This window comes from Dermacentor variabilis, chromosome 2 (assembly GCF_050947875.1).
Source record: "Dermacentor variabilis isolate Ectoservices chromosome 2, ASM5094787v1, whole genome shotgun sequence".
Lineage (NCBI taxonomy): Eukaryota > Metazoa > Arthropoda > Arachnida > Ixodida > Ixodidae > Dermacentor > Dermacentor variabilis.
In genome coordinates this window covers 28,249,982-28,276,879 of record NC_134569.1, presented here as the reverse complement: position 1 = coordinate 28,276,879, position 26,898 = coordinate 28,249,982, and the positions used below count along the sequence as shown (strand labels likewise).

At 43.2% G+C, this 26,898-nt stretch overlaps 1 protein-coding gene across 2 annotated transcripts in view; it reads left to right on the top strand.

Moving 5' to 3' along the window:
• l(2)05287 (WD repeat-containing protein l(2)05287) overlaps positions 1–26,898 on the top strand; it is an 80,435-nt gene that overhangs the window by 35,382 nt on the left and 18,155 nt on the right. The window contains exons 10-14 of one of the 2 annotated variants that reach the window (XM_075680010.1): positions 5,907–6,085; positions 11,396–11,592; positions 13,858–14,041; positions 18,647–18,738; positions 23,794–23,904. In XM_075680010.1, coding sequence (XP_075536125.1) covers positions 5,907–6,085; positions 11,396–11,592; positions 13,858–14,041; positions 18,647–18,738; positions 23,794–23,904 — 763 coding nt within the window. The remainder of the gene's footprint in view (positions 1–5,906; positions 6,086–11,395; positions 11,593–13,857; positions 14,042–18,646; positions 18,739–23,793; positions 23,905–26,898) is intronic. The other variant, XM_075680011.1, reaches the window with a different exon arrangement.

Genomic DNA, 26,898 nt, shown 5'->3' with positions numbered 1-26,898 from the left:
TTCACCGCTTTTATCATTGACGCCGCTGAAAAGTTCATTCCTCAAACAAGAGGCACTTCATCCAAAAGACGGGTCCCTTGGTAGAATGACGATTGTAGAGAGGCGAGGAAGCGACAAAATAAAGCTTGGAGCAAACTACGCGAAAGTCCTACAGCAGAAAATCTAATAGAATTTAAACAGGTTAAATCGCAGGGAAGAAGGACGCGACGACTGGCAAAGAGGGCAAGCTGGCAGAGGTTTCTATCGGGTATAAATTCATATACTCAAGAATCTAAAGTATGGGATGGGCTGAAAAGGCTTAAGGGGCAAGAAATTCATCCGTTGCCCCTAGTAAACAGCGAAGCAAACCGCTTGGAAGACCAAGCTGACGCCCTTGGCGAACACATCCAATATGTTTCCAGTTCTAAACATTACTCCAAGGCGTTCCTAAAACACAAACAAGTAGCAGAACACAAGGCTATCGACCGCAAATGCAGACATAACGAACCCTTCAACGCGCCTTTTAACATCGCCGAGTCAAGAGCCTCCCTGACTGCATGTCAGAGCTCCGCACCTGGACCGGAGAGGATCATGTACGACATGATTAAACACCTTCCCAGTGGTACTCAAATTACTCTGCTAGCACTTTTTAACGCAATATGGGCTGCAGGATACCTCCCTACCGCATGGAAAGAAGCGTTGGTCGTTCCGATTCTTAAACAGGGCAAAGACCCCACATTAGTAACAAGTTATCGCCCAATTGCCCTCACAAGTTGTATATGCAAACTTTTTGAAAAAATGATAAACCGTCGACTTTTACACTTCCTTGAATTAAATAAATTTCTTGATCCGTATCAGTGTGGTTATAGAGAAGGACGATCTACAACCGATCATCTAGTGCGCATGGAAGCAAACATTCGCGACGCCTTCGTGCATAAACAGTCCTTCTTATCCGTGTTTCTCGACATGGAAAAGGCGTACGATACAACTTGGCGCTATGGCATCCTTCGTGACCTATCGACGCTGGGGATCCGCGGCACTATGTTAAACATTATAGAAAGCTACCTGCAAAACCGTACATTCCGAGTGAAAATAGGTAATGCGCTGTCGCGTGTATTCATACAGGAAACTGGGGTACCCCAGGGAGGCTTACTGAGCTGCACGCTCTTTGTAGTTAAAATGAACACGCTTCGTAAAACATTACCCCCATCTATTTTTTATTCCGTCTACGTAGACGACATACAAGTAGGTTTCAAATCTTGCAACCTAGCAGTCTGTGAGAGGCAGGTACAACAGTGCTTAAACAAAGTCTCCAAGTGGGCAGACGAAAACGGGTTCAAAGTGAACCCCAACAAAAGCTCTTGTGTTCTTTTCACCAGGAAAAAAGGGCTTGCTGCAGATCCCACTGTTGAAATGTATGGGCAACGTATACCCGTAAACAAGGAACACAAATTCCTAGGCGTTATACTTGACTCCAGGCTTACATTCATCCCACACATAAAATATATTAAAGCAAAATGTCTTAAAACAATGAACTTACTTAAAATCCTATCCCATACAACATGGGGTAGCGACAGAAAGTGTTTATTGAATCTTTATAGGAGCCTAGTTCGATCACGACTGGACTATGGTGCCGTGGTTTATCACTCCGCCGCACCAAGCGCGCTAAAGATGTTAGACCCTGTTCATCATCTGGGTATCCGCCTCGCCACTGGCGCATTTAGAACAAGCCCCGTCGAAAGTCTATATGCAGAGTCAGACGAGTGGTCACTACATTTTCAGAGAACATACATCAGCTTCACCTACCTTCTTAAAGTGCGCTCTAACGAGGAACATCCGTGTTTCACGACAGTAAACGACTTAACATGCGAAACACTTTTCCGTAACAGACCCTCCATGAGACTTCCTTTATCGCTACGTGTAAGAGAACTTAGTGAAGAAATGGATGTCCCAATACTCGAACATCGCCTAATGGCTCCTGCTAATCTATTACCGCCCTGGGAGTGGCAGGTGATTGAATGTGACACATCCTTTGTAAAGGTCTCGAAGCACGCTCCTGAGCTTGAAATTGCCATGCATTTCCGAGAGCTTCAATCGAAGTACTCCTGCTACGAATTTTACACAGATGCGTCCAAATCCCATGCTGGTGTATCCTACGCTGCTGTTGGTCACTCTCTATCTGAATCTGACGTGTTGAATCCCCTAACAAGTATCTTCACTGCAGAAGCCTACGCAGTGTTGTCTGCAGTAAAACATATAAAGACACTGAAACTTGACAAAGCCATCATATTCACAGACTCGTTAAGTCTTGTAAAAGCACTCATTTCGTTACAAAAGCATACAAATCCTGTCTTTAATGAACTCTACACACACTTATGTAACATCTACTCATCACACAGACATGTAGTAATATGCTGGGTTCCAGGCCATAGAGGAATCGAGGGAAATGTGCTTGCTGATGAGATGGCCAAATCAATGGCATCGCAGGGTACTCGTTCTGCTGCAGTCCCTGCCACAGACATGAAGCCTTTCCTCAGAAACAAACTACGAAGCCACTGGCAACGCTTGTGGAACGCAGAAACGAGTAATAAGCTTCACGTAATTAAGCCTAAGTTAGGTTTCTGGCACCCAACAACGAAAACACGAAGAACAGACGTCCTGTTCACTAGACTAAGAATAGGACACACGTTCGGCACTCATAACTTTCTCCTCACCGGTAACGAGCCTCCAACCTGTGGTAGATGCGGCGACAAGCTTTCGGTCCTCCACGTCTTCCTGGAGTGCCGGGAAGCCGAAAGAGACAGGAAGAAACATTTTCCTTTTGCATACAGCCATCATGTCCCCCTGCATCCGGCCATGTTCCTTGGTGTAGAACCGCTTTTCAAGACCAAAGCAGTCCTCGCTTACTTGAAAGATGTTGTGCTACACGTGACAAGCCCCATTATTCCGTAGTGCATCCTCTTTCCAGAGGATACATCTACGATAGTGTTCTTTGCATAGCACATGCCTCTAGGTCCTTGGCTTTCAAGGGCTCTGGTGAGGCAGATGTGCTCCAGACATTTTAGCAGCTCACGTATTTTATATATTGCATCATTTTTTCTCAGTGCCTTCCAATGTTCATAGTACACTTCAATAGTCACTCCCATAATTTTATTACTCGTACATTTTATGGAATTTGGATCATCTCTTTTAGGCCCCTTTACAGCCACGGCACATTAAGATCACAGAACCCATCTATCCACTACGAACTCATTAACATTAGCATGGCGCTCTTTGGCCACACCTGGCCCTTGCGCCATTAAACATCAAACATCATCATCAAACATCATCTGATGTGGATTGTGAATGTTTAATGTTTATCTGTGTTTAGTGCAAGACCACTGGAATGGTGAGTTCATGTTAAAAGTTACCTTGCGTGCGCCACTTGTGTTGGTCTGTGTAGTAGACTGAACACACAGCGAGACATATTTGCCTGAAGCATTGTTGTGTGCCATTGTTTGTAGCCTGTGAGAATGTTAGTGCTGTCATTGCATCACATTTTGCAATGAATTTTTGCAAAAGTGTTAAACATTATGCAAAGCCCACAATCTGATATGAGTCATGCACCAATGGGGGACTTCGTTTTAATTTTGATCACCTGAAATTCTTTATTGTGCAACTAAATCTTAGTACACAAGCGTTTTTACATTTAGCCCCTATCAAAATGCAGCTGCCATGGTTGGAATCGAATCTGCGACCTCAAGTAATGCCATTGCCACAGAATATCGTGGCAGGTACACAGGTGTTGATATCATAGGGAGCTGCATCCATAGTGTCATCTAGACGCTGCGATGCTTTGGTGCAGCTTTGTGCCTGTATGCCCTACATCAGTTGTCCACTTAACAAATTTGCACGATGCTTTTTTTTTTTTTTTCCCCAGAAAGAGTACAAATGTAGGCAAGTGTACCTTGAATATAAATTTATCCAGTTTGACCGCAACTGTTGCCTTGTCTAGTACAGTTAAACCTGGGTTTAACAAAATTGAAGAAAGGCCGCAATATTTCACTTACATACAGGTTTATGTTGCATGCAGTTTTACATGAAAACCGGGAAGTATCATGCAAAAACAAAACCAAAATGAGACAGATTTCACTTCAGGTGAGCTCACTTATCAAACATTTATTCAGGAGAAAAAACTGTGATTTTAGCTTGTTTCTCCTGCATGATTGATAGCATCAAGCGGTGCTTCAAAGAAGCTAAGTTATGCAATGCGGCTTCACCATCCTCTGCGCCGATGGAACAACACAAGACATCCAACGCATCCATCACTTCTCTCGCGGCAGGCACAGCAAACAGCAGATCTGCTTCTGATGCATCTTCCTTATCAACATGATCTTGCATGATTTCAACAAGCAGCGCATCTGACATTTCTTCACAACATACAGTGCCATTGTCAGCATACAAAAATGCGCCAAGTTTCATGTCATCAGGCACTCAATTATTCACACATAACGCATCCCACCTTCGGTGACATCAGGTAGGTTTTCAGGCACCTCTTTGTCGTCGCAAATTTCAGCTTAAACAACCTTTATTTTGGGCATTGGAAAAGCAATTTGAAACTGTCTGGGTTCCAACTTCCTGCCACGATGCAGCAAGCATCTCGATCGCTTGATATATGTTTACCTTCATCTGCCATTCAAAATGGATCTCAAGAAGGGTCTTATCTATCACCTGACAGCGGTAGCAGCATTTGAAGCTGTTGATGATTCCTTTGTCCAATGGTTCAAGTTAAAATTCAAGTTCGCTTCAAAATTGGAGATTTTATGGAGTCGAACCCACTTATAACAACACTCAAGTGCCACGAAATTTCCATTGTTATAATGGACAGTTGTTATAACTGCATTGCATGAAAAAAAAAAATCAAAATTGGGTGGCAGTACTGTTGTGAGAAAACTATAATGTTGGGGAGGCCAGTTCCCCTCCCCACCACCTTCCTCCATCCGGCTGCTGATCGTGTTGACTCGTTTAGGTGCTTAACTGTGCTTCCTGCGCACTCCGATTGCGTGTAACAAGCCACAGCTGTTGACATTCAAGGATGGTACTGCTATAACTGCAAAGTGGAGTCACAGGCTGCAAGTGACATGCGAGCTCCGCTGAGGCGTCGGTTTGGTGGCATCAAAGGGGACCTTTTAAAATATGTGAGAAGGTTGCCACAGCAGCCTCTCAGCTTGAGAAATCCAGAAGAAACGCTGTGGCATGATCACCATGAGCAACGAGCCACAATTCGAGCCGCTGTATGCCGCCATGAGGGCATGCAGTGACTTGAATTGCTTTCTCCTTTTTTTTTCCAAGGATTTTGCATTCCATTACGTTTGGGTGTGGATGCCCAGTAGCCAGACTTCATCGTCATAACCGATAATATTGCATGTAGGCATTGTAAGCAAGTCATTTCACCAGAGAAAACATACAGGAGTTAACAGCGCAGCAGCTTCTCATTGTTCTAACCAATATATCGTTAAAACCAGTATCATTATAAGTGGGTTTGACTCTATTCGCACACCCCTAATTTTCCTTTATACTTTGCCTCGGAATTTGGGGACAGTTCACTAGTTGACCTGACAGTCACGTAGTATGCTAACTTCTTAAATTGCAAGGTATTGTCTTAGTACAGTGCACATTAGTCAATCATTTTGTTCCTAAGTATTGAAGATTTGTTCGTGAAGTCCACTCTTTCAGACACAATAAAGTTTACTGAAAAGAGCTTTAAATTTTAGCCTTTTTCGCTGTTGTCCATTACTAATGATACTGTAGATAAAAAAAATACGTTGTGAGACTCAATTCTCGACAGACAAAATGAAATCGTGCACAAAGTTGAAATCATGCAAAGTGATTTAAATTGTCTTGCAATAAGACAAGTTGCTACGAATAATTACTGCTATCTCTTGCAGCTGGACGTGGTGGGTCAGAACTACATGACCCAGGAGCGGGAGGGTGGCATCATCAACACAGAGGTGGTCCTTGCTGCCCTTGCTGGTGACTGGCTGGTCACTGTTGAGCACTGGGCTGATGACAGCTTGGGCCCCGAGACTCGCCTGAAGTTCTGGCGCTTTGACCACACCCTCCAGAAGTAAGTGGGGCGAAAGCTGTAAACTGGATTATAGTGAAACCTCGTTAAACCGTAGTTTGCTGGAGCCCGGAAAAAGTACATACCAAATGGTAGTGCTGCTTAACCGAAATAGCGTGAGATCGCCCACTTACCTGTCAAAAACGGAACTCAGAGAGAGTGCAATGAAAGGGCAAAAAACATGCAGTATCTAATTCGTGCAACAAAAGTCTGTTATTTTCGTTTGGTGCTGCAGCGACCTAGCAGCGACGACAGCGGCCTCAAATTCGCTCAAGCTGCAAGCCAGCTTTTCCGCCAGCCCCCTCTCCACAGCAAACACCTCCATGAGGCTGACGTAACATGCAGCTTCTGCCACTGTTAAGCCTGAATCGCCCGTGCTGTCGCTTTCCGTGTCGTCCTTATCACTGTCGTTAAGTGACACTTCGGCAGTAACAGAGGCAGCAATGGCAAAAAGTCGAACCTCAAGAAAGTTGAACCTCGAAAATGTTGAGCCTTGTAGCCAACATCTTTTCGTCGTCCCAGCAGCACTGCTGAGCATCTTCTCCTTCACACTCCAAATGCCACCTACCATAGTCAACGGTAGATCTCTCTCTCGTGCCAGCGCCGGCTTCATGCCATGTTTGATGGCATGAACGATGTCAAATTTTTCTTTTATGCTGAGCACTTGGTTTGTTTTATGCTGAACACACAAGTCCTGGCTTACACGACTCCACAACACAGGCCACCACTAGCCAGACACAACGATCTCTGGCTCGGCGCCGAAGTGATGTTGGTGTTAATGTGGCTTCACCCTTCGAAGCACCCTCTGCGTTTGTGCTTGGAGGCCCTTCTGATCTTTGAGGCTCATTCCTCTGTCTGGCCAACCTACCACTATGATTGCGCTACAAAAAGTGCGAACACTATGTGTTGGCCGGTATGTACACAATAAGCTGGTACAGTTTATGTGGATACAAAATTCATTATGCTCAATGGCCGCCGAGTCGGGGATTTGGCTTTACTACTTTTAAAATGAAACTACTGTTTAAGGGGGGAGGGTGGGGGATACCCTGGAGACCGAACTTATTTATTTTTTAAGATATCCGGATGAAACTTTCAGGGTACATTAACACCGCCAAACTATAAGGAACTGCAAAGTTTCATTAAGATGTGTTTATTAGTTCCAGAGTCATTGAGGTCTAATTAGGTGGTTCATGTGTATGCCTGAGGAAGAGCCTGCAGAAATTCCAGGACATCGTAGGAAGCTGAAATTCATTGTGATGATCCCTTGATAGATATCCCAGGGGGGCTACAAAGCCCTTTCTTCTTAATTTTCCCTCCAAAAAATTTTAACGCAACCTTTAATTTGATGTAGCCAGTAATAACCACATTCATCAAAAATTACTTGCTTATTATAAATTAACTGCACCAGTTTTAAAAGGAAGCTTGTTACACCCTGGCCAAGTCATTGAGAAACAGGCTAAAAAAAAATTCCACACAAATCTGAAGAGCGGTTCTTGAGATATCGCCTTCCCCAGCACCACTACTACCAAAAAATTCATTCTGAGAAAACAGGCCTTATAGTTGAACACCTGTGTTTTTATTAGAAAGCTCCTGCGGAGCTTCTAATTAGCTTTTGCGGCTTCAGGCACACTCACTGTGTCAGATTCTCGACTGGCGACAGCCGATAGCACAGTTCGATGCTCGTACAAGTCTTATATCGCGCGTCCGCGCACCGAACATTTGCACTGTCTTGGGCTTCGTTGCGGGCATCGCATGCAACAAAGAACTAGCGAAAAAGAAAAAGCTGAGAAAATAATCTAAAAGATAATGCAGCTCGTAAGCAGACGTCTGTTAAAGTGGACGGAGCAAGGGGCAACAACGATGCAGCGCGCGGCGGGCATCGCACCAAAATACCAAAACACTTGTGTAGTTGGATTTAGATCCATGTTAAAGAACCCCAGGTGGTACAAATTATTCCCGAGTCCCCCACCACGGCGTGCCTCCTAATCAGATTGTGGTTTTGGCACCTAAAACACCGTAATTTAATTTAAGCACCTCGCTGTGATGTCCGTGCTGTTTACTTCTTGGACACGATGTACATGGTTGTAGTCGTAAATTTGACGTCCTTTCTCAAGCGTCGGTGTTCTAAAATGGGCCTCGATGTTTTCGATTGCCTTAAAACCACAATTTAGAATGTCCGACAGGTTACAAATGAGCGCCGCCAAAGCATGCCTCTGTAGCGGTGGCCGCCTTGGTGTTTCGCACAACTGAGACTGTGGCGCTGACGGCCGAGCTGATTGCTGCGCCACCTGACCATTGCAGGGAGACCATCACCATCGACATGACCGGCCGTTGGTTCAGCGTCTCGTGGTTTTGCGTTGCACATGCGTACGTTGACGTTTGACTCTTTGGGCAGCCGTGCATTCAGACAGTTCTCTGCATGTGACTGCAGCAATCCCGCAATGCACAGAAATGCCTTGAAAGTGTAAATTTCAAAGCGCGTAGCTCAGTAACAGCGTCTACAAGGATTGGGTGGCACTGGATGCAACGAATCCACATCGAGCAAAATGCAAAACACACGGGAAGTGCTTCGACCTAGTTGCCATGGGCGAGTCTGCACTGAAAAGCCAGATGAAGAGTGCAAAGCACAGCGCCTGTATGAAGAGAGCAGCGGCAGGTTCAGTACGCGAGTATTTTTCCGCTAGCGCGAGCGCGCAACTCGTAGATACTCCGTCGCAGTCATCTGACATCAACAGCGCATGCAAGGTAAACAAGCTGGTGATGGATGCAGAAACTTTATGGACGCTGATGTTAGTCACATCCCACTGTTCCTACAGATCGTCATCGGAAACAGGCGAGTTGTTTAAACGCATGTTTCCTGATAGCGAGATCACTAAAGGCTTCTCATGTAATGAGAAGAAATGTGCTTGCATGACCTGCCGTGGCCTCAGACCTTTTTTTCTATCAACGCTGCAACGAGATAGAGAGCAGTGGGAAAACTATGTCGTACTTTTTGATGAGTCTGCTAACGAGTGCCTGCAAGGAAAGCAAATGGATGTGCGCATAAGATTTTGGGACTCGCCCAAAAAGGTGATAACTAAGTACTACACATCTGTTTTCATGGATCACACAACAGCTGAGGATATTCAAGACCAACTTCTGAGTGCACTAGAACCGTTGCCATTGGCGAAGATTCTTCAAATCTCAATGGATGGACCCATTGTGAACCTCAAGTTCCTCAAGATGCTGCAATCTCACCTGCAGGAAAACTTTTCAAGTCCACTGTCTTGACTTGGGTACTTGCAGCCTCCACACTGCGCACGATGCCTACAAGGCCGGCATCATGGCAAGCAAGTGGGGACTCGACACCCTTTTGTCCAGTCTGAGTGCACTGTTTGAGGATGCCCCAGCAAGGAGGCATGATTTTTCAGCAGTCTCTGGGAAGGCAGTATTTCCTCTGAAATATGTTGCCCATCACTGGGTTGAGAATGTGGCTGTCATCGAAAGAGCTCTGGAACTCTGGAGTGATGTGCAGAAGTTTGTAGAATCCGCAAGGAAGAAGCAAGTGAGTCTGCCGAAGTGTGTGTCTTTTCAGAACATTGTTGAATTCATTCGGGACACATTAGTAGTGGCAAAGCTGAACTTTGCTCTTGGTGTTGCTGCCACACTGAAGCCATTCCTAATGGAATACCAAGCAGACAAACCGATGTTACTTCTTCTGGCGAGAGACTTGGAGACGATAGTCAGAAAGTTAATGACAAAATTTATCAAGTGTTTGACGTTGTCTTCAGCAACGGGGATCACTGGCCTGCTGCAAATTGATATAGAGGGCCCAAAGAATCATACACCACTGGAAAAAGTGGACTTTGGTCACACAGTCGAACAAATGGTGAAGAAGTGCAATGCAAGTGCAAAAGATGTATTTCAGTTCAAGATGGAGTGTAAGCAGTTCCTAGTCACAGTGACAAAGAAGGTCCTTGAGAAGAGCCCCTTGAGGTTCCAAGTGGTTAGAGGCCTTTCCCCACTTGACCCTCGGCAAATGTGCTGCAGGCCTAATGAGTGCCTGGCAGGCCTCAAGAAAGTGTTGGAAGCACTCATTGCAGCAGGGAGGCTGACAGATCAGCATCGAGACTCTGTACTTGCAGAGTACATGGAGCTGTTACAAGAAAAACATCAACTGCGACTTTTCTAGAAAGCCACCAGTCTGGACACCTGTTTTAGTGAACTTTTGCAGTTCAATGCTTCTTATGCAGAGCTGTGGAAAGTTGTAAAATCTTTGTTTGTGCTAAGCCATGGTCAGGCAACTGTTGAGAGAGGCTTTAGCATAAACCGACAGATCTCTGTAGAGAACTTGAAAGGCCTGTCTTATATCTCGCAACGAATTGTGTGCAATGCACTGGAAAAAGCAGGTGGCATCTTTAACATTGTCGTCACAAAAGGTTTGAGGATTTGAGGATTGAGGTCGTCACAAAAGGTTTTTACTTCTTGAGCATTGAGCCAATGCTCTTTCCAAGAAAAGAGGGAGAGATGTCACCTGCAGTAATGGGTACAGTGCAAGAGAAGAGGCAGCAAGGACAAGAAGAAAGAAGTGCGTGTGCTAAACACCCTGTTCGATAGCCAGGGTTCTCCACTGTTTTCTCCAGGAGCCAGCTGCCCTCAATAAACGTTGCCAGTCCCCTTTCAAGACACATGGCAATATGTCTCGTCCTTAATGGTGTTAAACGCTCGATCACAAAATATGAGCTGTTATGCTGTCCCGAGTCATATTCGTAAGTGCTTCTAATAATTTAAACACCTGATCATTTAATTAAGCAAAATCATGAGGTCCCTTCGAGTTTGAATTATTGAGAGTCTACTAAATGTCGCTCTCAAAGAATTAATTCTCTCCCAGTTTAGTGCAGCCACAGGGTAACAAATTCTTCTGCTGTCCCTGTGCATTCCTTTTCCACCTAAGCCTTAAACTGCCTCTCACACATTGCGGTACATTAGTCCAGGGCATTTTTCTCTAGTTTTCTGTGGATATAATTTTCTCAAATTTGCTTTCTTTTTTATTAGTGGATGCTTCTATTGTTTTTGCAACCAGATTTTTTGCTGCTGCATGGCAATTTGATTTGTGTTAATCTATGTTTGCTTGTCTATGCACGTATGTCTTTATACATGCACTGTGCAAACCTATTTCGTTCAGACTGTAAGGGTTTGCTGCCATTCTGAAACAGTGAGTGTTATTGCCTTTACTCTCATTTAATGGGAACATTGAACACACAGTGCACACCTGTTACAGTATCACAGTGCTTACGTGAAGCCTGTTCCTCCACCCCTGTTCACCCTTGGCAGCTTTGTCCTGGACACAAGTGTCTATGCACCACACAATGGCTTCCTCAATGACTTGCAACTGCACAAGCCAGACAGGTGCAACAGTGGTGGCACCTTCCTTGCGCTCACAACCGCTAGTGACCGCAAGTTTCGTCTTTGGGCACCACAGGATGAGGTAGCAGTTCCTGATGGACCAGCAGCTGCTTCACAGAGCAAAGGTGTGTTCCACTTTGTTATCCTGTAGCAGAGTGACTGGAATATGTGTCAGACCCATGCTGTTCTGTGGTGAACTCCAAACTATTGGTGCATGTTACATTTTGGACACATTTTAAGTAAACGTTCGCACCATGTATTGTCAACGACCAATTTTTCACTCATGCCCGATAATTCAGACACCTTTGTGGTGCAGCTATGTACACCACAGAGCCAATGTCTATGCACGTCTGAAATTTCTAACACTGAAACCCTTCGGCGTCTGAATTTACAGACTTTTTGCCATGACTGCATGTGTGAAATGGCATTAATCGAAGCCCTCACCGCCACCATTTTGATTATCTCGCATCCTCAAACCAGCACACTTGCATGGCGATCCGCTGGCAGCTGCAGCTACTGCGGCAACATGAGACCTAGCTGCTTTGCTGTTCGTGGCTGTCGGCAATGGTGCCAACTTTTCCACCCTCGCCATTAGCATCAAAGCATGAAAAGTATGGCAAGGGTCAAGCGTTGCTTAATGCCGGTTCCCAAAAGTCAGCTTTACTGAAATACAGTGGTGTTAAGTTGTCAAGGATACGCAGTGTATTGTGATGAAGCTTACCAAGAGTGAAAAGTGGCCACTGTTGTGGAACACAGAATATATTCCTCATACACACTTGCACCTGCTGTCTCCTGTCGCAGTATGAGCACTGATATGCCTAATAAGTGTACTGGCAAGCCTTCAGACCTATTTCACGTGTGACTGTGGTGATTTGAGCCCTTAGGGGCAGTAAAAGACATTTATTTATTTATTTATTTATTTATTTATTTATTTATTTATTTATTTATTTCACTGCCCAATATTTTGGATGTTTCGTGGCCCCTAGGAAGTCTGAACAATCAGATGTTGGCTGTACAGACTACGTACTTTGACAATCATCCTTGACAAACATGGCAGATCTATGTGCCAAGGGGATGCCACAAATAAAAAAAGACAATCCTGTGCTACTCTCCAGGCTTTTCCGTTCTCTTCTTTGCACATTGTGATGCTAGCAGAGTCATATGCATGATGTCACTAGAGTAAAAGCTGTTGATTGGTCAGTCAGCGATGGATGTGATGAGAGCCAGCTGTGTGTCCTGAGAAGAAGGGGACTTGCTCATCGTGCGCGACTGGTCCTTCTGTGAAGCTTTCATTCAGTCGTCATCACACAGAGGACAGTCAGAGGCGAACATTGGAGGAGTCTTTATTCTGGTTGCCGGATGCAACCCAAAGCTTTTGCTGCACTGCATGGAGTTGGTGAAAATGCATGGCGAGTTTGGTGCCTCAATGCCAGATAGGTTGGCAAGGTGGAGACTCCACTTGCGACGTACCTATCTTGAGGCAATCTTTAAAGCTTGGGGCCCCTGTGTAGATTTGTAGACTTTCAGGAGAGAAAAGATTGGCCGCACCAAGTTCATACTAAATGGGAGCATGTACATTGAAGTATAGGTTTGGGGACTATTAATAATAATAGTAATATTAACAGATGTTAAAAGCAATCGGTAATTTGGCCCTGCTCAGGAAATTGTCTCTATAATAGAGGAAGATAGTAAATTTATAAACTTTTCTTCAAGGGGGTTGGGGGCCAAGACGCACTGAATCAAAATGAAATTACTGTTTGCCATAGCCACTGCGTACGAAACCACGGTCACTATCGACACATTCGTCAATGTTGAATGCTCAGTTCTCAAGGCGCGCGGTGTTATGTGCGGTGGTAAACACATGAATAAAGGCTGCATATAAAGGCACAAAGAGGCTCGAAATGTTCGTTCCTGTTGCTCCTATATGGCTTCCGTTGATGACTGTGGTGATGTGGACTCCATTGCTTCATTTTGGTTGGGCGCTAGCGCCGCTTTTACTCTTTCGGGTCGCACATTTTCAGCGCTCTGATGGTTGTCCAAATTAACCGGTTTGTGGCCAAATATGTCCAGATTAACAAGAGTTTGATGCTATCAAATAATGCATACAGGCCTGCTGGGACCAGAAAACGAGTCCAAATTAATGAGGGTTCAATTAACAACGTTTTACTGTATACTCATGTGCTTATTATGTTTATATGCATGTGGTCAAATTTAATCAGGAGCCCTTCGTCACTACAGTGTGTCCATAGCCCAAGTGTTGCTTTAGGACATAAAAATTCCATGAAAGAACCAATCAGTAGTTGGACAGGCAGAGTACTGGTATGGAAAATACTGTTTTGCGATGTTGCTGCATTGTACTGATTGACTGTGATGCTTTCCTTCATGGATAGTGCACGTGAGCTCGTGGAACTGCATCGGTTCAGGGGTCTTTCGAGGCTTTGTTGCTGGCAAGGGCTCCATCTCCCAAGATGGCTCATTGTTGGCAGTCAGCTTTGGCCGATCAGCAACCCTCTGGTCTGAGGACTGTGCCATGAGAGCTGTGCTGGCCCACCCACGGTGCTCATCCAACATCACGTAAGTGCCGCAAGCTCCGTGTTGTAACTACTCTGCCCCCCGCCCCCCCTTCTTTCCCCATGCCTTACTCCTTTTATCATTGGCTCAGTTGCCACTACTTCTGCTGCTATCACTTAAACATTTGGATTGGCCACTTGACACAATGGATGATAATAAAAATAAGAGAGAATTGATTAAAAGGAATAATTACAAAATGCAACCTTCATTCACTCATATAACCAATGAAATACACATTGCTTTCATTTCAAATGGAATACCAGAGACTATGCTTATGTACTGTTCAACAGCTGCCGACCTGGAGCAGTGGTTTCAACTTTCTTCTACAATGCACTGGAAGGCATTCATTCATGGCTTTCACTTTTTTTGCTCTGACATTAATTAAGCCACACTGTGGTACATCTATTTGGCTGCATTTTGCTGGCTACACCACTGTGGAAGGCCAACCGCACTTCACCGTTCTGTTCTCCAGTTGAAATGCTCTGTACAGCATATACAGTCAACTACTGATTTTTCAGACAGATGCCTGATAATTTGGCAGCCTTCACGGCACCACCCCGTGCCCCATAGAGCGAATTGGCAAGAACATCAGACATTTCGGACACTAAAACCCTTCGCCGTCCAATTTTCCTGCCTTTTTGCCGTGACCGCACTTCCGAAATAGAATTAATCAACACTGCTGCCACCGCAGCCGCCATTTTGATTGTCACGCAGCCTAGCAGCATTTCCACCATCGCTCTCGCACGCCGATCCACTGGCAACCATAGCCACCACGACAATGCTAGGCCTAGCTGCTTCAACATTCGCTACCTACCACTTGCTCATGCTCATCTGCTGGCAGCCGCAGCTCACCGTCGACGCTGAGCGGACAGTTCAGTCGTTCTCGTGAAAACAATGCATACACGAAGAACTAACTGCAGTACACACGTGAATGCACAAGCAGTCGCTGACGCAATGGCGTAAACAAGCCATAGAATTAAAATCAAGAGGTTATGGAGTGAAAAAGAAAGAAATTTCTTGTATCCTCACAGGGTGGCAGCACTTGCTGGGCAAAAGAAAAGAGAGTTAAAAGATTTGGAAATTTTCCTAACATACAGATGGCATCGTAATTATACGGCATCGAGCATTTGGTACTTGTTTGTGGGTCCGTATATTTACATCTTTGACCCTCAAACGCTTGCACCCACCATCTCATGTCACAATACGAGCACCAATACGCTCAATAAGTGTACTGGCAGGCCTTCAGAGCTATTTCGGATGTGCCTGTAGCAATTTGAACCCTTGGGAATAGTAAAGAGCATGAATAATTTTTTTTTTTTTTTTTTTATTGTTCTTGCAACCCCTAGGAAGTCTGAAAAATTGGACGTTGACTGTAGTGAGGTTTTAAGAAGTTCTTCCAAGTTGAAATATTTCAAAAAAATGTTCCAACAGGAGAAACTTGAAGTTCTAAGGCCTATCGGCCTCATTGTAACATATGCCAAACACATTTACAGCAAAAGCTCATTAACTCGAAGTTCTATGAACTGGCAAAAATTTAGAAATAAGCGGACTTTCGACATAAGCAAATAAAAAAAATATATAAGCTCCTAGCTGCGCATAGTCCACATGAAGCCTTTCAAAATAGGTGCCAGTATCTGCTAAGTTTATCGCAGAAGCTCAATATACAGTCCACTCTCGTTATAACGGACACTGATAAGCTAACGAAAAACGTCCATTTTATCCGACGTTCATAATATCCGAGACGCCTCAGTTCCGAAACTTTCATTGTGATGTCCAACAACTTTATTACAAAGAGTAAATAATAATAATGAAATAATGAAACAAGATAAGCGCTGCAGCAGCAGACGAATTGACCTTCGTGCTGTCTCACGCTTCAACATGAACGTAATGTCAAAACCACAGCATATACAAAGCTACCAACACTGGGCGCACTTTGTTCATATCACAGATTGCTTTCCAAGATACGGCGGCCGCGCAGCCGCGCCATTAACAGCAGCCACAAAAGTAGAACCCCTCCCCTCTTCTTTTCCTGGCCTCCCTCCCATGCCTTATGCGCGATAGACGGTGCGCTTCCGCCCTGCTTTCCTCCTTCCCTCGTGCGCAAGATCGTCGGCTGACCCTCGCAAGTCAGCTGCCAGCTTGTGTCGACGCAGCAAAAGTCTGTTTTATATGCCCAAATTAGACAAAAATTGCCTCTAATTTCGTCCGCTGTAGCCGATAGTCCGTTGTAGTCCGGTTTATTAAAAGCAAACTTCGTTACATTAATAAAATAGGTAGAGCAAACTAAGGCTGAGATATGGTCTGTTATATCCGAAAGTCTGTTTTATGCGGGTCCGTTGTAACGAGCATAGACTGTATCAGAAGTGGTGTTTTCAGTGCATCACTTTTGTGAGATGTGCAACTCGGCACCCAAAACATCGGGCATTTACGATCTAAGGAATCCTCGCACAGAGCCAAGAAAATGCTGTTGCACATAGGCATCGATGTGCCCAAAGCCTAGTTTTGCGAAATATTGTGATATTGCTCGTACTCAAAAAATGTCTTTGACCGGGAATACTGCCCAAGGCTGCATTTTTGTAGCCATGCCTCTCGCTTGATTTATGCTACTCTTCCACTGTTCTCAGCTGGCTTATCCCACTGATAACCCGAGTGGAGTGTCGCTATTTGTCTCACTGACAAAGTGAGATAGGAAACTGCATCAGAAAGGCAACGCTACGAAATCACCACCTTTAATGTAACTTGTTACATTAAAAAATTCCAAAAACATAGCAAACACTCGGTGCAGCCGCACCTTGAATGGAGTCAATGTAGTTGATTTTTGGGCCATTTGTTGGTGCCAGACTGCACACAAGTGTGCAGGTATGTTGCGGAGGTCATTTGTACTTTCTCCAATTTACAGTTGAACCTCGCAATAAAGAAATCAGTGGGGGGCACGAAAAAAATTCGCTTTCGCGGAAATTTCGTTGTTGCAAAATAAGACAACACAGGTAGGTAATCTGTCGCAGAACAAAACTTTACTGTCAGAATTCCATTATCGTACTTTGGCAAGCTTGCTTGAGGATATAGAACCGCATTGCCAACAGTACAAAGTGTGCCGCACGCGTCTATCAACAGTGGCAGCACTGCCGTGGAGCTGTATTCTCGGTCAATTGGAGATACGATCACTTTTGGGAGATTTTGCATAACTCAGCTGACGCAGAGAAACAGTGTTCCAAGTATGCAGCAGCATTTCTCCAGCGCACGCTGTCGCCTGTAGGTGCTGACATGTCCAGTGCCAAGCGTGAAAGTGATCGTATCTCATATACTGGAAGGCAGTCGATCGAGATTATGGCCCCTTCGCGCAAATCGACTTCCAGCGCTAAATCCACAAGCGATGCATGTCGAGTGAAACTAAAAGCAGCATTCTTGAAGCAAGAGATGTGTATTTCCAGACGATCACTCAATCACGGCCCCATGCATATCACTCCATGCTGCTACCGCCATCTCAAGAATCGTAAACAATTTTTTGTTTTTGCTGCAGTTTTCTCACCGAGGCGCACATTACACCCTGCAATGTGTGCAAAGTCGCTGTCACATGGCGGTAGCAAAATCTGTGTTGCTTCAAACAGGTGATCAACAAACCAGATGACGGCCATGACTTGTTGCCAGCGCAGGCGATCACATCTGGCACTTCGTTATTTTTGTAAACAAAAATAGCGGCACCCGCGCAAGTGTAATGTGGTGGTATTTTGCGCAATTTTAATGCAAAGCAACCGCACTTGAGCACATTTTGGAGTCTGCTAGCCTTGTGCGAGTAGTTCATATGCGGGGTTACATTCTGGCAAATTTCGTGGATGCAGGATTGTAGTACAGCAACATTTCATTGTCAAGAGGTATGAAATGCATTGAATCTTATGGGCGTTCGCTGGGGATACGAAAATATTTTGTTGTCATGAGAATTTCGTTGTCACAGGATTTCGTTATCACTGGTTTTGACTGTATTGAATTTTGTGAGGGGTCAGGACGACACTGCGCCCACATTATCAATGAGATTGCATGCAGCTGTGAACTATGGATGATAAGTGTGGCATAGAATGAAGCCGGTATTCCCTACAAGATTGCAGTATTGTCACTTTTTGACAATATCGCAACTGCACACAATGTATGGAAACCTCTGGGTAGTGACTTTTTTCTGACATTTCCGCAGTTGAGATTTCGAGGCGCCTGGAGTATGGTGCAAACACATATATAAGAGTTGAAAAATACATAGAGTTGACACCAAGCCAGGCAAAAATTTTGACTTTACCGATATTTCAAGATATCAGAGTTCAAGTTAACAAAGGTGTCCTATACAACTCCATGAGAAGCACGCTTGTGTAAATGCTGTTTGTAAATGTTGTTTGTAGCACCTCTCGTATGAAATGTTTTATTTATCGGAAATCAAATTTGTGTTTGAGTCAGAAGCAAATGTAGAAGACACTTCACTCAAGTTGAAGCTATAATTGTAAGCCTTGTTAAGTTTTGTACAAATTGAGTCAGCTTTCCACCTAAAACACAGTGCAATTGCTTCTGCTCTTCTTATTTTCAATCAATGTTTACAATTTCAAAAATGTTGATCTATACCTTCAGGGAACTTTCTTTTGGTCAAGGCACCTCCTCACACCTGCTCACAACTTGCACAGAAATGAAGCTGATTGTATGGGATGTCATCTCCCTTTCAGGTGGGCTGCTTCACCTTGCACTCTTCCAGATTGTTTGTTTGTGATGTGTTTACAATTTGACTCGCGCAAGATTTCTTAAAATAGTACTGCATTTCATTTCATTTCGCTTATACCTCAAAGGCCCCAGAGAGATGGGTTATTACATGAAGCATGGGCTGAGTTTAAGAAAACAGTGATTCGAGAATAGCCTTGAATTCATGTGCATTGGAGTGGTGCGTGGCATTGGCAGGCAGGCCATTCCAGTCCCTTGTGGCTTTCACAAAAAATGAGCGTAGATGGTAGGTAGCCTGCCCTGAAGGAGGATACAAGGATACATGGCTTTTCTGTGGTTAAAGGGACTGACAACTGGTCTGAATGTGTTGTGAGATGTTGGTGGAAATGAAATCACAATGATTTATAGTGATAGAATCCAGCATGCTGTTCGTAATTTAAGTAGGAATTATAATTTTAAGTTGGCAAAGAAAGACTCAAGAACCACTAAGTGACAAGGCCTGGCGGTGAAATCTTGGTACTTCGAATGTAGTCTATAAGATTACTGTACGTATGTTGGTTGTTATTAAGTACAACATAATTATTGCTTAAAATTGCACTTGCTATATTATTAGACACTTGTACTTTATTGTATGCTTCGAAAATCAAAAGCGCACACCTGGCTACGGCAACATGCTGAACCACGTATCATGTGTGAAAGCGTCATTTCATTTTCAATCCAATTGGTTTTATTTTGACTGGTTAAATACCACAGCAGTTGGACAGGAAACCACGAAAACACGGAGCTATTATCGCAGGAATACTCTTAACACTTTGAAGAACATGAATTGCAGGAACATCAACTTGATAAACAAAATACTTTCTCCCAATTATGGCCACATTTGTCGTCTACCCTCCACTAAATCTAGCGTATAATCGCTATCGTGCTCACCTATCACCATTCTCGGCATGCTTCCAGTGAACGACTACATCCTCACTGCAGATTGAAAAAAACAGATTAAAAATGTTTCGCGGTGTTTTCTGCATTACCACTTCATGATTAGACTCTTACTGGTAAGCTTTCTGTTGAATTCAGAAAATAGGTACCATGAAAATTTGTTGTCAGTCCCTTTAATGCGGCTGGACTGGCAATAAGCTAGTAATATAGCTGAAATTTAAAGTGGCTCATGATAGAATTTGTGAGAAAGACAGTCTGGAAATGACGTCACGATTCTAGATTGGTCAGAGCAGCACGGTTTTTACTTCAGAAACACTTGCATGATAAGAACATTCAGAATAAGTAAACCGGGCTGCTTGGTTTTGAACTAATTCAAGTGTATTAGATAGGTTATGTTGATGAGGATCCCAGACAGAGGATGCATATTCTAACTTAGGGTGGACATATGTGACTTAAGCTAATACCATATTTACTCGACTCTAACGTGCCCTCGATTGTAACATGCACCTGCTTTGTGTGAATTAAAAAAAAAAGTCCTTTACAGTACCACGCACCTCATTCTTTCATACATAAATACAACTTTCTCTCATTTGGAAAAACAAGTATTTATTTCCAATGCACTAAAGTTGCGATAAATAAAAAAAGTTGCAGTTTTGCCTGAAAGGCAAAGCATCAGTTGTGATAGCAAATTAGTAGACAGCTATACGAAGTAAGGATAGTAATTTTATCGGTTGTATACACTTGTAAACATTTGCTTGTAAGCTAAATTAACAAGCGTGGTGTCACGCTCGCACAAGCAAACATGAATACGTCTCACTCAATGATCGCAGAAACTTGCTATCAAAGCGCTGGAGTGAGGAAGTGTGGTAGCAGGAGCTAGCGAATTGACCTTCATGCTGCCTCTCTCTTCAACACGAACTAAGCAACGAGAACGCAGCGCGGTGCAGTGCGCCAAGACGCGTAGACTCTGTCCCCATCACAGGTTGCTTTCAAGGTAGGAGCCATGCTGCCTCGCTGTAAGCGGTAACCACCAGAGTAGAACACCAATCTCGCACCCAAGTTTTGGGAACTCCGAACGCCTGTGATGCAGCCTGATTTTCGGCCGTTTTCGCACACGTGATCACTTTATTTTTGATTGCAGCATCATGATGAACTAAGTGTGTCATCGCAGTTGGCACTGAAAACGGGAAGACGGGCAATAGACTAACCAAAGCACACATACTACAGCACATGGAGGAAGCTATCACAGCTAGGCTCGAAGGGTGTACGAGGTGGCCATTTTGAAGTTGCAGTGGCGATATGGTAATGCAGATTTAGGGTCGTACTCAATTCTAACGCACACACAGTTTTTGGACCCAGTTTGTCAGAAAAAAGTGCACATTAGATTCAAGTAAATAAAGCAATTTCACTGACGGGGGGGGGGGGGGGGGGTGAGTCTTAGGTTCCAGCGGAGAAAACCAAGGGTCTGATTCACAGCATTGGCTATGTTAAAGACATGATGTGACCAAGTTGGGGTAGTTGAAAAGGTTATGCCAAGGTATTTATATGATTCAACAAATGATATTTTGGAGCCATATATGGTGTATTTCCCTGATTGGTGATGCTGTCTGCAACAGAAAGAAATTAGTAATGTTTTTAGTATTTAAAGACATCAGCCATTCATTACACCATAATTTCATGTGTTTGAGGCCATTTTGACGGAACTCCACATCCGAACTGTTAGTTATTTGTCGATAAAAAAATCTGTGAACAATCGGATCTTAGAAAAGATATCAGTAGGAAAATCATTGTTGTAAATTAGAAAGAGTAGTGGTTCGCGAACTATGCCTTGTGGTGTACCCGAAAGTACAGGCGATCATTCTGATGAGTTCTTGTTAGCAAATACGAACTGCTGCCGGTTAGTGAGAAAGCCAAATATCCAGTCTAATACAAATGGATTAATGTTAATGTGGGAAAGTTTTAGAAGTAGCCGTTGGTGTGTAACTTTGTCAAACGCCTTTTCAATGTCTAAAAAAAGGGCATCTACAGGTACATTCAAATCGACCTTAGAACTTAGATCACGAAAAAGTAAAGCCAGTTGAGTATCACATGAAAGACTTTACAAGAGCTATGTTGAGCAGGATGAAATAGGTTATTGGATAGTAAAAAGTTTGCAATCTGAAAGTAAATAACATGTTCCATTAGTTTGCCACAAATACTGGTGTGTGAAATAGGACGACAACTACTGCACAATGATGGAGAATCTTTTTTGGGGACTGGAACAATCTTGCCTACTCTCTAGTTTCGCCGTCCGATTTTCCGGACTTTTTGCCATGACCGCAGGTCCGAAACAGCATTAATCAAAGCCAACACCGCTGCCGTACTGATCACCTCGCCGCCTCTAACCGGCGCTCTCGCACGCAGTTCCGCTGACAGCCGTAGCCAGCACTGCGGCAACGCTAGGCTGCTTCGACGTTAGCTATTAAGCTTCTTGCCATTGGGTGCCATGTTTTTCATTGAAAGAATTTGCTGCTGTCAGCAATGGCACAGACTGCACCTTTGTGGTCCTCACAATTGGCTTCGAAGCTCGGAAAGCATGATGCGTTAGATAACGCTTGTTTCTGATAGTCAGCTTCGCCTCAATACAGGATTGTTACGTGATGAAGCATTACAAGCGTCGGAAGGGGTATTGTTGTGGGTCACAATATCTATTCCTTAATTATACACGCGTGCATCTGGGATCTCCTGTTACAGTACAAGCACCGATATGCCTAATATGTGTACTGACAGGCCTTCAGAGTGTTTTCGAATGTGCCTGTGGCGGTTTCAGCCCTCAAGGGCAGTAAATTGCATGCATTTATTTTTTCAACCTGGCCGATTTTTCGGACGTTTTCGCGGCCCCTAGGGAGTACGAAAAATCGGACTTGGGCTGTGAAACTGACCAAGAAGGTGCTTCAAATGGTTCATGGGGCGAACGAGTGGTGGAAGGAGGACAAGAACAGAAAGAACCTATGCATTGAGGAATGAACGGGAAAGGAAGCATGCTGCCGCCATTTTGAAGGAGCTTGAGCTCAAAAAAAAGTGTTGGCTGATGCCGGAATGCAGGTGTCCATTATCCAAACCAAAATAAACTCTTGAAAGCAGTGAAACACAACACTGAGGCGTCATGCGCGGGCTGAGAGTATGTCAGGGCAGCTGAGGTTGACTTACGAGCTCTAGAGAGAGAATCTCAATTGTGACAAAGTTCGGGCCTCATACCACTGAGCTTGCTATCAGTTGATAGAAATCGCTCATATTAGAAAATATTTGCTTCTGTGTGCATCTCATTTTTATTCGTATTTGAGAGTGTCCGACTCAATTTGCAATTTTTTTGAAGACATTTTATTTGATGCATATTACTAATTCCTCCTTTCTATTCTCTTTTTGAATAACATAAAGACTACTCCTTAGTATTCAAACTGGATTAAGTCGTTTTTTTTTTATTTGTTTCATATGCTTACTAGAGAATGACAGCATTGGGCGACGTGGTTTCAGCCCATCTTGACATAAAACATAGTTCTGCGTCACTCAAGGAATTTCGCAAGGGCACTCAGGGAAAACCGGGAAAACTCAGGGAATTTGGAAATTTCAACTTGGTAGACACCCTGGAGTTGTTCTTTTACTTTGAAATCTGAAAATTTAACAATAATTAGCATGTTTCTGTTTACTTTGAATTTTCCCAATCGATGGGCACGTTCGACACCAATTGATTGGGCAGTTATATTTACATAAAAACATTTCATAGTTTTGTCTAAACACATCACATCTCTGCTAAAAGGTAAATGAGAATAAGAACATACTAATTATTAGTGGCTAAGTGTCTATTTCTCATTTTTAGATGGGGTAGCCTTGTGCAGAATACACAATTATGATTATCCCCTGCAGGTGTTGTTCAGTATGTGGCATGGCAATTGTCACTGATTGCTCTGGAGGAGCTGTATTGCAAAGCAAATGAGAGTGATTTGCCTGAAATCATGTTGCTTTGAAATAACCAGTGGAACATACATACAAGCTTTGAACCAACCAGTAAGAAATGATTCTGCCATGTAGCAAGAAAATGTCATCCAGATTGACCACTGGAACTCATCTGTATTCATTGTTTTGTACAGTTCTGTGGGAACTTGACTGCACAGCTACCTGCCTGGTAGCAGACATCTCTTCTGACATGATGGCGGCCTTCTGCAGCAACAACTCAAGTAAGCTGTGCTCCAAACATCAGAGTGCGTACTAATACCATTCAGTCAACAACTGATGTCTGATAAGTTAGACGCCTTATATGTACATAAAAGAATGTCTGAAATTTTGGGCTCTGAAGCCCATTGCCATTCGATTTTTTTTTTTTCACTTTTTGTCTGGACTGAAAGCCTGAAATGAAATTAATTGAAGCCATCACTGCCCCCATTTTGATTATTTTGCAGCCTCAAACCATCATTCTCATGCACTGATCCACTGGAAGCCGTCGTAGTCATTTTGTGCTATCGTTAGGCCTAGCCACTTTAATGTTCGCTGTCAAGCTTCCTGTAGTTGGGTGCAGTGTTTTTCGTTTAAAGGATTCACTGCTGTCTGCAATGCTGCCAACTCCACCGTCATAATTTTCACCGTTGGCGTCGAAGCATGGAAAGCACAGCAAATGTCCAAAGCATTGCATAATGACGGTCCCCAAAAGTTGGCTTTGCCGCAATATAGCGGTGTTTAGAATCGGAATCAGAATCAAAAATTTATTATTAGAAGTTGGGTCACAATTACAAGTACTTAGTATGCAGAAGGAGGTCCCATAATCAAAGACTGTATCAGGACCTCCTGTACAAGAACGGTTATTGTAGTTAACATCTAAAGGCAACAACAGCATATAATAAGGAAGTATACAAGCAACAAGAAAAGAACGGTTACAGAACAAAATACATGATTGATTACAAAAAATAACAAGGTTTAGCATATCTCATGGTAGCAGCAAAATTGTGCGCGAACAAAATACCAGCAGTTTATTTACAACAACAAAAGAAAAAAAAGAGGGGAAAGAAAGAAAAACAAAAAAGAGAAGAAAAAAGCGAACAATGACCGACTACAGTAATCCTTGTCGTTAATCTGCCAATAAAAAATGCATTTTTAGTTCTCTTTTAAAATGTGATAAAGATCTTGCGTTTTTTATTGTGAAAGGAAGCGTGTTCCATATTGATATGGAAGAGAATTCTACAGACTGCTTACCATAGTTAGTACGGATTCTTGGTAAAAGAAAATTGTTATTCAACGCAAATCTGGTGGTACTATGAATCATCAGGTTAGAAGGCAAAAATGGGATCGATGGTAGCTCATTATTCACAAATCTGTAGAAAAAAATATCTAGGTTGTATTTAGTGAGTCCAGATATGGTAAGAATGTTATTCTCGTGTATTAGGGAAGTGGCATTAGAAAAGCATGGGCTGTAAGTAATTATTATTATGGCTCGGTTCTGAACTGTCTGGAGAGATGCAGTATGAGTATTATAGGTGTTACCCCAACATATTATGCCATAAGTAATGTGAGAGTGGACAAAAGAGTGGTAAAGTGAGAGTAATGTGGCACGTGAGAAGTAAGGGCGTGTTTTAATTAAGATGCGTATACCATAAGCTATTTTCTTTTTTATGTGAGCAATATGATTGTGATATTTCAAATTACAAACAAGTAGAATACCAAGAAAAGATGAACATGAACTTGGAGGAAGGCGGTGAGAACCGAAAGTGATAGGTGGAATGGATGGTATGTTTCGCTGATGAGAAGAGAATACAACAAATTTAGTCTTAGTTGCATTAATAGATAACATGTTAACATTACACCACCTTAGGATATTTTCTAAGTCAGCATTTAACTTCTTAACGAGAGATGAGATATCTTTATGAAATGTGAATATAGTGGTGTCATCTGTGTACAGAATGCATTTTGTGGAAGAGAGACAGTTAGGTAAATCATTAATATAAACCAAGAATAGAAGTGGACCCAGGATAGATCCCTGGGGCACACCAATGTTAGTAATTCGCTGTCTAGAATAAGTGTTGGAAATGGAAACAACTTTAACTCTGTTATATAAGTAGCTTTTTAGTAGTGAGAGGGCAGGCCCACAAATGCCAATAGCTTCGAGCTTCGAAAAAAGGATATTATGATTTATGCTATCAAATGCTTGCGTTAGATCGATGAAAACTGAAGCGGCGAGAAATCCTTCGTCGATTAATTTTTTTAGTTGATCAGTAAAATGAATAAGTGCCATCTCTGTGGAATATCCGTGGCAAAAACCAAACTGGCATGAAGAGAGAATATTAAATTTAGAAATTTAGAAAGCGGTCTAGCATATCAAGTGTGCAAAGAGACCACTGTTATAGGGCATAACATGTGTTCCTTAATTATACATGTGTGCACCTACCATCTTCGTTCACAGTACGAGCACCAAGATGCTTGAAGTGTTGCACGATAGCCAGCTTCGCCTCAATACAATACTGCTACACAGTCAAGCATAGGCAGAGTATTGCAGTGAAGCATACCAAGAGTGCAGAGGGGCACTGTCACAAGACAAAATGGGTTTCTTAGTTATACACGCGCATGCGGTACAAGCACCGAGACATCTAATAATTGTACTGGTTGGCCTTTCAAGCTATTGAGGACATGGCTGTGGCAATTTGAGCTCTTCAGGACATTCAAAGGCATGCATTTAATTTTTCGTGGTTCCTAGGGAGTCTGAAAAATTGTATGTTGACTATGTACACGAGTCTAATGGGCACATTTCTTTTTCCAAGAACATGGGTCCAAAAATTGCCTGCACATTAGAATCGGATATGAAACCAAAACTATGTTTACGGCAGTTTACTGTCAGAAGCAACATTATCGTCATCACAAGATGGCAGCAAAGCACATTTTCATGAAGGTTGCTGTACCTAATGTGCTCAACTGCAATCTCGAGCTGTATTCTCAATCGATAATTTTCATAGATACCATCACTTTCGCCATACTTTGCACAACTTGGCATCATATGTGTTCGCTTAAAAGGCCACTAGAGTATCTGTGGCAGTACCAAGCTTGCTATCTGCACGCAGTGCCAGGAATGTTGTCGGTTGGATACTTCGACAATTCTGATGCAGAGTCACATAATATATCTCAAAAGTGATAGTGGTGTCTGTAAATGTGATAACTAAAGAATACCGCTCCTGTGTGCATCTATCTGTGGCCTAGTGAAGTGCAAATGGTGA